This window comes from Astyanax mexicanus, chromosome 21, assembly GCF_023375975.1.
Source record: "Astyanax mexicanus isolate ESR-SI-001 chromosome 21, AstMex3_surface, whole genome shotgun sequence".
Classification (NCBI taxonomy): Eukaryota; Metazoa; Chordata; class Actinopteri; order Characiformes; family Acestrorhamphidae; genus Astyanax; species Astyanax mexicanus.
In genome coordinates, this window is record NC_064428.1 from 29,388,035 (window position 1) to 29,402,986 (window position 14,952).

The window sequence follows — 14,952 nt, forward strand, 5'->3', positions numbered from 1 at the left end:
CTGCAAATAAAGGCTCTAAAGGACATTTTGTTTTATATTTGGGAGACATGTTGTCAGAGTTTGTAGAATAAAACAACAATGTTCATTTTACTCAAACATAAACCTATAAATAGCAAAATCAGAGAAACTGATTCAGAAACTGAAGTGTTAATTTGTTATAATATATATATATTGAATGAGTGGTGGAACCAAATTCAGTTCCACTTGCTCCCCAGCCCAATGATAGGGGGCTTCATACCCCTCAAGATTCTGTGTTCGCAATAGGCTTTAACTAATTATGTAAAATGACATTAGTAATTTTTAACACCACATTACAATACGCTGTGGCATAAGCACATTTGTCTCTTAGTGAGCTTCCCCCTTTAGAACCGTCACACTGAGCTCAAATGCCCTCAAAAACTAATTTACAGTGGTTATTCATATATCAGATGAAGGCTAGCGTGCTTTATTACTTCCGTGGGTGCATCCTTTGTCACCCTGGACATATTAAAAGCCCCTATCTTTGTAATGGCTTACAGGAGATGACCAGAAAAGAAAAATTCCTCTCTTATCTCCTCCCATCTCTCTGTTGAGCAGCAGTAGGACAGGGAGGCAGACAGGTAAGACCTGCTAAAGAGGCAGATTTATCATGGTCAGCTTATAAAACTGGATGAAAGCCGGTGACATTTTTACAATAGAAGCTGCTGTTTTACAGATACTGGCCTGAGATCTGCCCTTTTTGTCCTTCAGATGTGTATTAAACAATGACTGTGGAAAACATGGAAGCTGTGGTTCGAATTCCTTCTGATTTATATAAATAAAAAGGATATATATAATATATATTTAGATTGTCTGCCATGACGTCAAGTCTGCAAGCAGAATCAGTGAATACTCAATTGGAAGGCCTTTCCTTTTCTCCAGTAGCAAGTGTCTCAGACTGCCTTCATTGAGTTTCAGTGGTTCTTTGAGTTCACAGCACAATATAAAATAGCACCAGAAGCAAATGGAATTTTGTATCCAACAGATTCCCAGTTTGTCCAATGAGTGTAATATTTTAAGGGTAAAAGTGCAGCAAATTTATTTTGTTATGAAACAGTTAACACTTCCATAAAATTGCAAACTTATTTGGTAGGCCCGTTCTTTCTCTAGGAGCAAGTGTCTCAGACTGCCTTCATTGAGTTTCAGTGGTTCTTTGAGTTTACAGTACAATATAAAATAGCACCAGAAGAAAATAAAATTTTCTATCCAACAGATTCCCAGTTTGTTAAATGGGTGTAATATTTTTAAGGGTAAACGTTTAGTAAATGTATTTTATTATTAAACAGTTAACACTTCCATAAAATTGCAAACATTACAAATATTAAATGTACTGTTTGGTCTGTTTGCAGCTAAGATGAACAAAGACAAAGCTACTGTTATTAGTTAAACCCATAAGTTGCTGTAAAAGAGGCAGCTTGCTCCAATATTGTACAAATAAATAAAATAAAAATAATGACTTAAACTAGGGAAATTACTTCTTTTAGACAAAATCAAACTAAAGTGAAACGCTTCTGTGACCAAACTTTTTTTTTTTAGTTTTTTTTTTTTTAGTATTTTTGCCATTTTTTCCCCTACTAAACAAATTAAATAGCCTAAATGTAAATGTACAGCTTAACACATATTGTACACTACATTTGTAACATTACAGCAGATACCACAAAAAAGGAAAATATAATATTATAAATAAGAAGACCGCTTCACTCCATGCTGGTTGCAGTTTTATTATGCCACTAAAAACTAAAAATAATTTTTTGCCATTAATTCTGTATGTTTTACAGCTTTTTAGTTAATATTTATTGTATTCTTTTTTTTTTTGTATAATTATTATTATTTTTTTATCCTCAATTTACACATCCAATTACCCAACCCACTCATTAGGACTCCCCCTATCACTAGTGATGCCCCAACACCAGGAGAGTGAACACTAGCACATGCCTCCTCCCATACATGTGAAGTCAGACTCCACCTTTTTTTGAAGAGCAGCATTGCTGAGTAGCATCACAGCACGCTCGGAGGAAAGCGCAGCAACTCGGTTCAGATACATCAGCTCACAGACGCAGCCTTGTGCTGATCGGCATCACCCTTTGGAGTGATGTGGAGAGAGAGCGCCATCTACCCACCCAGAGAAAGCAAGACCAATTTTGCTCTCTTATCAGGGCTCCGGTAGCCGATGGCAAGCTACATGAACGGGATTCTAATCGGCAAACCCCTGATCATAGTGGCAGCGTCTTAGTCTTAGCCTGTCTCCAAACCATTAATTTAATGTGGCAAGATCTAGTACAGATACGGCCAAGTCCAGCACATCTAACGCTGGATGCTAACGTTAATAAGCTAATAAACTAATAAGCTAAATAGCTAAAAATCATAAGGAATTTCATACAAAGCACACCACCACATGAAAGATGCTAATACTGTTATTAGCGTTAGCATTTCTGGCAGAACTTTGGGATTTTAGCACACAGTCAGGCCTCACTTCCACACAGCTAGCACTGATAGCAGCTTAGCGCTTCAAAACATGCCACTGCTGCTTTCTTCAGGCTCCTTTTTCCCCCCACTGAGTGTCTTCATCCTTTTCTATAAATGCAGACAAGCCAGCAAATGAAATACGGCGAGAGCACGCTGGCATTCGCTGTGTGTACATGTGTGCGAAATAGCATGGCTTGTTGGTGTGTCGGTAAGCATTTTGTCCTCTGAGACTCTCAGAGATGGTGGAAGAAATAGGACCTAAATAATTCACCAGTAAACCAGCAGATGGACAAGGGATGGATCAGGGCAGCGATCAAAAAATAGAATTATTGAAGTGATTACCTGAATATTCTGTGCTGTTATGCTGCATTCCTGACATAAATAAGTGGGAGCTGTGGAGTGACTGACCTCCATGTGGGAAAAAAAATGGAATGTGGGAAAAAAAATGGAATTGGAGTGAGGCTTGCCTATTCGTTTCGTTAGGCTTATTTTCTTCTCCAAGACCAAGTGTCTCAGACTGCCTTCATTGAGTTCAGTTTCTGAATCAGTTTCTCTGATTTTGCTATTTATAGGTTTATGTTTGAGTAAAATGAACATTGTTATTTTATTCTATAAACTACAGAAAACATTTCTCCCAAAATCCAAATAAAATATTGTCATTTAGAGCATTTATTTACAGAAAATGAGAAATGGCTGAAATAACCAAAAAGATGCATAGCTTTCAGACCTTAAATAATGCAAAGAAAACAAGTTCATATTCATAAAATTCAGAAAGAGTTCAGAAATCAATATATTTGGTGGAATAACCCTGGTTTTTAATCACAGTTTTCATGCATCTTTGCATGTTCTCCTCTCCACCAGTCTTACGCACTGCTTTTGGAATAACTTTATGCTTTACTCCTGGTGCAAAAATTCAAGCAGTTCAGCTTGGTGTGATGACTTGTGAAAATCATCATTTTTAAGTGGTCTCTCAGTGTATCCAGTGTAACAGTGTTATATTTAATTTATAGATTTATGTCTTGATTTATATAAATTTCTCTCTCTCTTCTCTCAGGTCGTGCTACAGTTCCCATGGAGCATACGCTCAAAGCAAGCTTGCGCTGGTGCTCTTCACCTACCACCTGCAAGACCGGTTGTGTGCTCAAGGAGATCCGGTAACGGCCAACGCCGTGGATCCAGGCATGGTGGACACAGACCTGTATGAGAACCTCTGCAGCCCTGCCCAACTGGCCAAGAGACCTGTGGCCAAACTGCTGTTTAGGGTGAGAAAATTATTTACCAATATATATGGAGCTACATTAACAGAGTATTATCTTTTAACAAAAAAATACAATAAAGCACCATATCAACCACATAGCAAACCACAGCAGTCTCAAATTGCCATACCAATGGCACTTGGCAACAACATAACCACCCAGCAACAAATCTAACAATGCAACACCATTGCATCCACCTAAAATACTTTAGCAATACTTTAGCAACCCCTCAGAAACCACATCAACCACCCAGGAAGCCACAGCAATCTCATAACAACTCCTTACCAACCACTTAGTGACCCCAATACAATCTCCTAAAATACTTTGACAATACTTTAGCAACCACTTATAAACACTTTTCAACCACCTAGGAAGCCACAGCAATCTCAACAACTCCATAACAACCACCTAGAAGCCAATTAATAATCTAATCTAACTTCTTTGCAGCCACATAAAATACTTTGGCTACACTTTAGCAACCACTTAGAAACCATATCAACCACTAGGAAGCCACAGCAGCATACCAACCACCGAGCAAAAATCTAACAATGTGACACCATAGCAATCACCTACAATACTCTGGCAATACTTTAGCAGCCACTTGAAAACCATATCAACCACCTAGGAAGCCAAAACAATCTCATAACAACTCCATAACAACCACCCAGACGCCATTTAATAATCTAATCTAACATTGTTGCAGCCACCTAAATACTGTGGCGACACTTTAGCAACCACTTAGAAACCATATCAACCACTAGGAAACCACAGCGGCATACCAACCACAGAGCAACAATCTAACAATGTAACACCATAGCAACCACCTACAATACTCTGGCAATACTTTAGCAACCACTTGAAAACCATATCAACCACAGAGCAAGCCAAATCAATCTCATAACAACTATATACCAATCACTTAACAAAAACATAACCACTCTTAAGCAACACCATTACAGCCATCTAAAATACTCTGGCAACACTTTAGCAACCACCTAGAAACCATATCAACCACCTAGGAAGCCACAGCAACACAACAACCATCCAGCAAACAATCTAACAATGTAATAGCAACGCATCCATCTACACTACTCTAGCAATACTTTAGCAACCACTTAGAAACCATATCAACCACCTAGGAAGCCACAGCAATCTCATAACAACCCCATACCAACCACCTAGCAACAATCTAACAAAGTAATACCATTGCATCCACCAGAAATACTCTGGCAATACTTTAGCAACCATTTAAAAAACATATCAACCACCTAAGAAACCAAAGCAATCTCATAACCACTCCTTACCAACCACTTGGCAACAACCTAACAACCACCCAGAGGCAATCTAACAATCTAACATCATTGCATTCACCTACAATACTTTGGCAACACTTTAGCAACCACTTAGAAACCATATCAGCCACCTAGAAAGCCACAGCAATCTCACAACTTGTTCTTCCCGTTCACTCTCATTCATTTTTGCTTCAGGGTAGGTTATCAAATTGTGATCCGCAGCCATATTAAGCGGCACTCATTTATTCCTACTTATTTTTTCATCCCTTGTTTTTACCTATTCTGTTGCACAGCATTTTGTTCTGTTTTCTTCTGGAAATGCGCTTTTTAAGCTAGTTTAAGTTTGGACGTTGTTTGTTTTTGCGGTAGTAAACGTTTCTTCTGATCTACATGTGTACATGATCTCTCCTCCTCCTCCTGTCCTAAATATGACGGCGCATCTAATCTAACGCAGTGTGATCTCAGACCGTCGTGTTCTTGTTCGCTCTGTTTTTCCATTTATTGGCTTGTTTGTTTCCTCGTGGTTATCAACGCGACCAGCTGGTCCCTCGGAATTCATCTCGAAATCTTCCCGAGTCCCGAGCTGTGATGTATGTCAGGCTGAACGATAATTGGGTTTATTTTATCTCCGCACATCAAAAGGGTTTGCGCATGTGTGTGTGTGCGTCTCTGTACGAGTGTGTGAGTGTGAGAAAGTGTGTGTGTTTGCTGGTAATCATCGATGACTCTCTCAACCTTTCAGATGTATCTTGATTCCTCCAGGATTTCAGATCAGAGAGCGAAAAAGAACAAAAGTAAAAAAGAAAGAGCAGAACCAGAAAGGAGGAGGGAAGCAAGCTGCAGCTGCGGTCGATCCCAGAGGTGCAGGGTATGATTAGTTCAAAGTTCGGAGAAAATACTCTCAAAACCCTCCCAGGTCCCTTATGGTGTATACACCATAAAACATAAAATATCTTACTTTTTGTCTTGTTATTTTTTGTCTTATACTGAGTTTAATTTGCTTGGAAATCAGATGTTGAAGCAGGAAATAAAGTCGCATTTGATGCGTCTTGGATCTTGGATTCTGATCTTCAATTTGAGTTGAAACTTTAAATTAATCTGTTTCTTAAACTTTAACATGGTTACATGTTTTTTCACCACAATTCAAATAATAATTTAGGTCCCACACAGCAGCTAGGTTTCCTGACAATTAAATAACGATACCAGTGCTAGGAGGGTTAAGGCTAGCATGTGCTTTTTACTGTACAACCTTTTAAACTGTCACTTAAGCTAGGTATGATCCAGACACAAAATTTATATTTATCAGATTTTATAGTATGAAAATACTCTAATTCATTGTCAAAAACAATAGTTGTTCCTAGAAGAAATCGACTAACAAAAATTAGGCGCGGCAAGTGGTCCAATGGTCTGAAGCTCTGCCACTAATATCGGGAGACTGCTGGAGCCCTGAGAGAGCACTTGCTCTCTCTGGGTGGATAGATGGTGCTCTTTTCTTTCCCCTCATCACTCCTAGGGTGATGTTGATCAGCACAAGGCATCTGTGAGCTGTTGTATATCGGAGTCGCTGTGCTTTTCTCCGAATGCTCTGTGATGCTACTTGTCAGTAGCTACTTATAAGCAGCAGCTTGAAAAAAAGACGGTGGCTGACTATTTTTACACCCATTTCTTTAAAAATAAGTGTATTAGAAATAAGTAAAATTATAAATAAGTTCATCCAGACTTTGGCAGCCTGTGTAGATGCTCTTGAGTTGCTGGGTTTAAAGTCTGGAGCCACTCAGGGATTTAAAAAAAAATGTAATTCTGAGGAAAGTGGGTGACATTATGAAGATTATTCATTTCTCTTGCATATCACAAAGCCCGCTTCCACAACACAGTCACTCACAAGGAGGAGGTTTTCTCCACATGAAAGAACCTCCCGGAGTGGCCGGCAAACTGGCGACCTCTCCAGCTCTCTAGTGCCCTTCATCCCACAAAAGATCACGCTTATCTTCCTCGTCCAGAATTTCATTTCCGTGAAAGCCGTGCTCTTGTGGAGATGAGTGTTGATATTGAATTATTTTGATGTTCATCACCATTGTGATTTTTCTTTTCACAGGTGTGTACATTGGATCCGAGTGGCTTTGATTACAAATTAATCTGATTCTGCTGGCTGAACTAAAGCTTCGCCTGCTTGAATCACGTTATTGTGAGACACAAATATGATTATTCACCTAAGATTATTCAGAACTGAGGGTATTAGCATATGTCGCTGTAATATCTGACCCTTATCATTTTAGACTATTTGAAAAGACTGGCAACCGAGTAGGGGTGGGTTATATAGTCTTAAAATAATATCACAATATTTCAGGGTATTTTGTGATTAATTTATATCAAGAATAATATTAATGTAGCAAAATAAATCATGTAATATAGGAACTGTGACTGAGATACCAATGCAAGCACTGTACTACTACATTTTTTTTTAAATATACAATTGAATACAATATCAAAAATGTAGTATACAGTACCAGTCAAAAGTTTGGGCACACCTTCCCATTCTCCTCATTTTTATTATATTTTTTTCCTACATTTGTAAATGAATACTAAAGTCATCCAGACTATGAAGGAACACATAAGGAATCATGTAGTAAATTAAAAGTGTTTAACAAACCAAAATACTTAGAATTTGTAGTTTTTTTTTTTTTTTTCTGAGGCTGGTAACTCTAATGAACTTGCTCTTCCTTTTCAGGAGCGGTCCTGATAAGAGCCAGTTTCATCATCATGTTTTTGATGCTCTTTAAAAAAAAAGTTATTTAAACTTTATTAGATTTACTTACGTATTTTTTTTCTTTACATACAGCTCTGGAAAAAAAAAATAAGAGACCACTTAAAAATGATGAGTTTCTTTGATTTTACTAAATAAAGCATCCTCTGAAATATAATCAAGAGGAAGATGGATGATCACAAGCCATCAAACCAAGCTGAACTGCTTGAATTTTTGCACCAGGAGTGAGTATCATAAAGTTATCCAAAAGCAGTGTGTAAGACTGGTGGAGGAGGACAAGATGCATAAAACACTGTGATTAAAAACCAGGGTTATTCCACCGAATATGGATTTCTAAACTCTTAAAACTTGTTTTTGTGAACTTGCATTATTTGAGGTCTGAAAGCTCTGCATCATTTTTTGTTATTTCAGCCATTTCTCATTTTCTGCAAATAAATGCTCTAAATGACAATATTTTTATTTGAAATTTGGAAGAAATGTTGTCTGTAGTTTGTAGAATAAAACAACAATGTTCATTTTACTCAAACATAAACCTATAAATAGCAAAAATAAGAGAAACTGATTCAGAAACTGAAGTGGTCTCTTATTTTTTTCCAGAGCTGTTGTTGATGAGATCTTTCCATAATATGAATTAGTATAAGGATAAAAAATAAATAGATAAATAAACTAAAACACCTAAAAATCTGAATGTTGTTACATATTTACAATGGTAAGCTTGTTTATCATTGTCGGAGTAAAATCTTTTCTTAATCTGAAAATGATTAAATTACATTTTTAGACCCTTTTTAGGGGGGTGGCCATATTTTTACTACAGAGCAAGAGACAAAAATACACGTCTTCCCTCTAAATCAGCTGTTTTTTAGTAATGATGTTTTTCCACCAAGCATTTCAAGGATCTCCTCATAAGTTAAGACCACCCACACTAGACGCATGCCCACCCAGCAGTGCAAACATGACCATTTACCACATTTACCTTTAGCTGTATTTTACAGTCTGAGTCCGCGTCAGAGCCGGTGCGACCTTGCAAAACACAATTAAGTGCTCAAACAGCGTATCCTGAATACTGTTGCATTGCAGATGCATATTGATTGCAGACAGGCATTCAGTACACTTGCTGCACACGGCTGAATAAGGAGTCTAACACACCTGTCAATCAGTGGAACGTTTTACCTCTTGAAGAATTTCTGCTCGGATCATTTGCTGTTAAACTGACTGGAAATCCTAAGCAAAAGTGTAAATTTCTGAACTGTAGAAATGATGATGTATTTGAGTGATCAGACTGATATTCTGATTAAAATTTATACGTACTTAATGAGGGAAACTAAAGTATGCCATTGCTTAGTGCATACACTTAACTAACACTTAAACATGCACTCAGTCAATGGATGTATTTCACTCATTTTCGAATGGTGCGCACCAAAATTATAAATGCTGCTATATACAGCTCTGGAAAATTGAAGAGACCACTTCAGTTTCTGAATCAGTTTCTCTGATTTTGTTATTTATAGGTATATATTTGGGTAAATTGAACATTGCTGTTTTTTTTTCTATAAACTACGGACATTTTGTCCAAATTCCAAATAAAAATATTGTAGTTTAGAGCATTTATTTGCAGAAAATGAGAAATGGCTGAAATTTACAAAAAGTTTAATTTAAAGTTCATACAGGATTCATAGAAAAGAATAAAACATTGTTTTATGTTTGTGTACGAACGAATGGGAACTCCCCACGACGTGATGAGTGTTTTTAGCAGCCGCCGCTGGGTTCTTTCAGAGCCTGAAGGCTTTGTGTTGTCCCGGTCCTGACAGTCCCCTCTGAGGAGGCTTTTCTCTCTCTTTGTGTGGAATATCGATTCCACCCGGCCGAGCACAAGTGTGTGCAAAGGCTCGCCGACTTTAATCCAAAGTCTCTCAGATAGGGAAGTGGAAGGGAGGAGAGGGAAAAATATTGCTCAGCCTCGGTCACCGAGGCTCAGGCCCGGCCTTTTGAAGCTCACGCCCGACCGATGGCGTTCCACTAGAGTGGGCTGCCTCCATAATTGATCCGTCTGGGGTCAGAAACTGGCTGACCGTCTGCATAACAATCTTACCCAGTCTGGAGTGGATCAGAGAGTGGCTACTCTACCCAGACAGATTTTAAAAAGATTATGGCGGGATAAAAATATCCTTTAAAGGGAAGATTTGGGAAAATTCCTGAAGTTTCCCCGCTTACTATTTGTAACTCTTGGGTATTACATCTTGGCATACATTTTTTATTTCTCTTTATTTTTCTATTTGGTCTAATTGGCACCTGATTAGTGTAAAAAAAAAAAAATAAATATATATATATATATATATATATATATATATATATATATATATATATTTTTTTTTTTTTTAATTATGTAGTTTCTGAGAAAAGTGGTGTCAACATATGAGGACTTTAGTTTCAGAAATCAATATTTGGTGGAATAACCCTGGTTTTTAATCACAGTGCGTTTCATGCATCTTGGCATGTTCTCCTCCACCAGTCTTACACACTGCTTTTGGATAACTTTATTCCACTCCTGGTGCAAAAATTCAAGCAGTTCAGTTTGGTTTGATGGCTTGTGATCATCCATCTTCCTCTTGATTATATTCCAGAGGTTTTCAATGTGGTAAAATCAAAGAAACTCATCATTTTTAAGTGATATCTAATTTTCTTTTTACCAGAGCTGTACATGGGAGCTGCTGTGATGCCAGATTTGGAGACGTACGAGTGTGCAGGATCTACTACAGTTATGCCCAATTTCATAATTATCATGTATTTATCATGATAAGCACGGTCGCCTGTCAGTGCTGGGGTCCTAGGTTCAAGTCCCTTTCTGGGTGGAGTTTCCATGTAAAGTTTATATATAATCTTTGTTTCATTCCAACAAGGTTTTCTTGTTGAATTATTCATTTTTCCATCAATTAGCGTATAAAATTTAAAAACCCGAAGAATACTGATAAATAAATCGATATTTTGTATTTTATCAGACAAAAAATGCTACATTAGTTCCTGCTATTATTAAACTCAAAAATGTAAATGTGTCAGATCATAAAAGCATTGAAAAAGAGATTGCTCTTTAAATGAAGCACGATCTCGTTTAAATGAATCAGCCTCATTTCTGCTGCCTAAAGCAGCTCCCAGCTCAGTTTTCTGCTGAGTAGAAATAAAGAAGTATTTAAAATCTTGTGTAGACAGCTCTCTCTCTTTTCTCCCTTAAACCTAATTGGATTTGTGTGAATGGAGAAGTTCTCTTTTTGCTGAAGCATCAGTTTGTGAAAACTCTTTTTTTTTCTCTTTTTTTGTTTTTCATGAGATTGGATTGTGTCATGAATAAATAATAAGAATAAATCTATGCGTTTAATAGTTTGACCAACACATTTAAAAAAAAGGCTAAAGTTTTAAAAAATCCTGGAATGCAATGTATAGTCTGTAATTGGAGTTTGATTTGCTTTGACTTGAAGATAAAACAGGTGTTTTTTTGTGTCCCATGACTTCTGCCAATTTCCTACTGAAGCTATAGAGCACTGCACTGACCTGTGGGAACAGCATGTGGGGTTTCCTGCATTGAATAACCGAATGTGGATGTGATTGATTTCTGCTGCAGTTGCTTGTCTGTTTGCATGGACAGTTCTAGCCAGATGCTGCCGGTCCCAATCATTACCACCCACTGTGATCACTGTCCACTGTGGGACGATGATGATGATGATGCTTGCATCTGTCACCCACTACCAGGCCTCTCTCGAACTTATCCGATATTTCAATAACTCCCGTCACCTTGCCATGAGCACACTGGTCAGTGTTTAATCACCTCAATCACAAGATAGCACCTCACAACATACACAGATTTGGGTGTTTCCCTAGCGCCCCCTCAATTTACTCAAATAAGCTTCACAAATATTTTATTAGAGATGTAATGTAATGCGGATTAGAGGTAGGCGATATGACCCTAAAATATTTCAAAGTATTCTTGTGATAACTATATTGTTAACAGTATAGCAAATCTTTGCCATTGTATATAAAATGTCCAAAATATATTGCAAAAAAAACAAAAAAAGTTTAAATACAGCTCTGGAAAAAAAGACCACTTAAAAATTATGAGTTTGATTTTACAAAAAGGCCAGGAGTGGTATAAAGTTATTCAAAAGCAGTGTGTAAGACTGGTGGAGGAGAACATGCCAGGATGCATGAAAACTGTGCTCAGCAACCAGGGTGATTCCACCAAATATTGATTTCTGAATTCTTGAAAATGAATAAACTTGAGGTCTGAATGCTCTGCATCGTTTTTTGTCATTTCAGCCATTTCTCATTTTCTGCAAATTAATGCTCTAAATGACAATATTTGTATTTGAAATTTGGGAGCAATGTTGTCTGTAGTTTATAGAATAAATGAACAATGTTCATTTTACTCAAACATATTCTTATAATAGCAAAATCGGAGAAACTGATTCAGAAACTGAAGTGCTTTCTTATTTTTTTCCAGAGCTGTGTATTATTTAGTTTCATACATTCAGTAGAAACAAAAAGAAATTAGCGTTTTGTAAACATTAACTTATGAAGGCCCTGTTTTTGTATAAAGTAATAATAGAGTAGCAAAAAAAAAGGATTAATTTAGACAAAAAAAAATGGACCAGTGTAGCATATTTAGTGTTTGTAGGTAATTACAGTAAATAGTAAAATATACTGCTTTCAAATATATCCTGATATATCGCAATATGGAGTATTAAATTATTTATTTTTTTATTGTGTAAGAATTTTACGAATTTAGCAATGTTATTACATTCAAAACAATATGGGACACCCCTAATGGGAAGCTTGTGTTTTTTTTATAACTTTTTACCTAAATTGAACAAAAGGAATTCTGTTTTTCTCTAAAAAATAAAAATACGAAAAACACAAATTTTCTTTCATTAAAATCAACATTCCACTCCTGCTTCTGGTCACAATGGAACTGTAAATTTCTATTGCGTCTATTGCTTTAATCAGTCGGGGTTATCGCGTCTTCAGTGAGACTATGAGGGTAATTACGGAACCTTATCGTACCACCCCGTTCCGTGATTGATGTTTGTCTCCGCCTGATCGTATCTCCTGTGTGTTTCTCTCCTTCTTCCGCAGACGCCGGCTGAAGGAGCCTCCACGGCCATCTACGCCGCAGCTGCCTCCGAGCTGGAGGGGGTCGGGGGGCTGTATCTGTACAACGGCCGCAAGACCGAGTCCTCGGTGACCTCCTACGACGAGCAGCTGCAGGGCCGGCTGTGGAAGCAGAGCTGCGCTCTGGTGGGGCTTCAAAAGGCCTGAGGAACCCGGAGAACGGCAGCTGGAGCTTCGCATTCGAGCCGGCGGAAAGCCTGATCTCATGACGCCCACATTTTCATCTTTCATGCCTGATTCAGTGTTAATTTTCGTGGGAGTTTTTTTTTTTTGCGGGAGAAAAGAAGCAGCCGTTGCTCCTTCTTTAATCGTAGACGTACGCACAACGACGTGGGGTGACCACGTCATGGGGTGTCTTGATTGATTGCCTACCTACAAGTGAATGATGAATGATGCCTATAAGTATAGTAGCGAGATTTTAGCAGAACAAAAAAGGTATTTTAAGACTAAGAATGGTAAAATTTAATATATATTAATTGTAACAAGTGACGAATGAGAACTGTGTTAAGCTAGGCGAATCAAACGAATCAAATCGAATTTGACTGTGATTCAGACTGATGATCTGCACTAAGCCAACTTTTTAACCACGATTCTTCGTGATTATTCTTCTTCTTCTTCAGATAGGAACCATATAGGAATCAGAACTAACGCAATAAGTTTCAAGGTTCTACTGATTTGCCAAGCTGGGGCTGAAATCGCTCCAATTTCTATCAAATTCAGATGTCGTCCACTCAACAACGGTAAAGACAATCAACGTGCAAATGGATTGAAGTCATGTACTGCCTCAAATTGTCCAAGATGGACGTCTCTTCACTGTTGATAATTTTTTATTTTATTTTATTTTTTCCGTTTTTTTTCCATCAATGGAAAAATGTTGCTGTTTCGCTTCTTTGCTTATATATATATTTTTTCCCTCTAAGTAGTTCTGCTCTATTTTGTGACTGCTGAAATCAAGCTCAAGCAAATCTTCAAATGTTTCCTTAACAATTACCAACTCTCGTTTCGAACATAAAAACGTGAAAATAAAAAAAGTGTTTTTGGCGGGAAAACAGTACAGCTTTTCCTCCTATGGTTCTTCCATCTTCCATTGGAGTTCAGAATATAGAATCCTCCAGAACAAAAAAAAAGAAAAAAAAACAAGATTGCTTTCGCACCCCAACCCCCTCAAGCCCCCTCTCCATTCAGGTTACCGCCTCATTCCCCGAGGGGGACGTTTTATTACTGCGCCCATCTCCTGGTGACTGTGATGTGTGATGTGATTCTAGTGTCTTAGTAAGCCAATAACAGCATTCTGTTCTTCTTCTTCTTCTTCTTCTACTTCTATGTTGTCGTTTCAATCTTGCTCTTAACCACAGGTCTGGGTGTGATGGAGCGTCTGAAGTATGTGCTCTGTGCAAAGAATTTTCAGAGCGTTTGAGGGTTTGAGGGCTTTGGTTCTCTCTTGAAAAATGGTTTTTAAAAGCTGAGACATGGGATTTTTGATTCCTAAGAGGTTTAGCGAGAAAATCAGGTTCTTAGATTATTTACGACTGATACATTAAGGTCCATAAGTGTTCATACAGTGACAGTTTTCTTTGTGTGTGTGTAATTTGTGCCTCTTTACACCAGCAAACATTGAATTTACCTTTTAGGAATCTTAGCCATTTAAACATTTGCACATTTCCCTCCATTTTTAAAGGCTTAAAAGCAATTGGACGTATAACTGATAAACTGTTCGATCATTAAGTATGTGATAAACTAAAGAAACAGAATGCCTTGAGTTTCAATTTTTAAGTGTCGAATGTTCGCATAGACAGTTTTAGCCAGACGCCAGTCTGTAATTCTGTGATGCTCGATATACAGGGGTTGGACAATGAAACTGAAACACCTGTCATTATAGTGCGAGAGGTTTCATGGCTAAATTGGAGCAGCCTGGTGGTCAGTCTTCATTAATTGCACATTATTGCGCCAGTAAGAGCAGAGTGTGAAGGTTCAATTAGCAGGGTAAGAGCACAGTTCT

General features: G+C 37.7%; 1 protein-coding gene across 2 annotated transcripts in view; it reads left to right on the forward strand.

Moving 5' to 3' along the window:
• dhrsx (dehydrogenase/reductase (SDR family) X-linked) overlaps positions 1 to 14,093 on the forward strand; it is a 69,092-nt gene extending 54,999 nt beyond the window's left edge. For both annotated transcript variants that reach the window (XM_007246702.4, XM_007246701.4), the window contains exons 6-7: positions 3,539 to 3,746; positions 12,918 to 14,093. In XM_007246702.4, the coding sequence (XP_007246764.3) occupies positions 3,539 to 3,746; positions 12,918 to 13,100 (391 nt within the window). In that variant the 3' untranslated portion in view covers positions 13,101 to 14,093. The remainder of the gene's footprint in view (positions 1 to 3,538; positions 3,747 to 12,917) is intronic.
• The last annotated feature ends 859 nt before the right edge of the window (positions 14,094 to 14,952 follow it).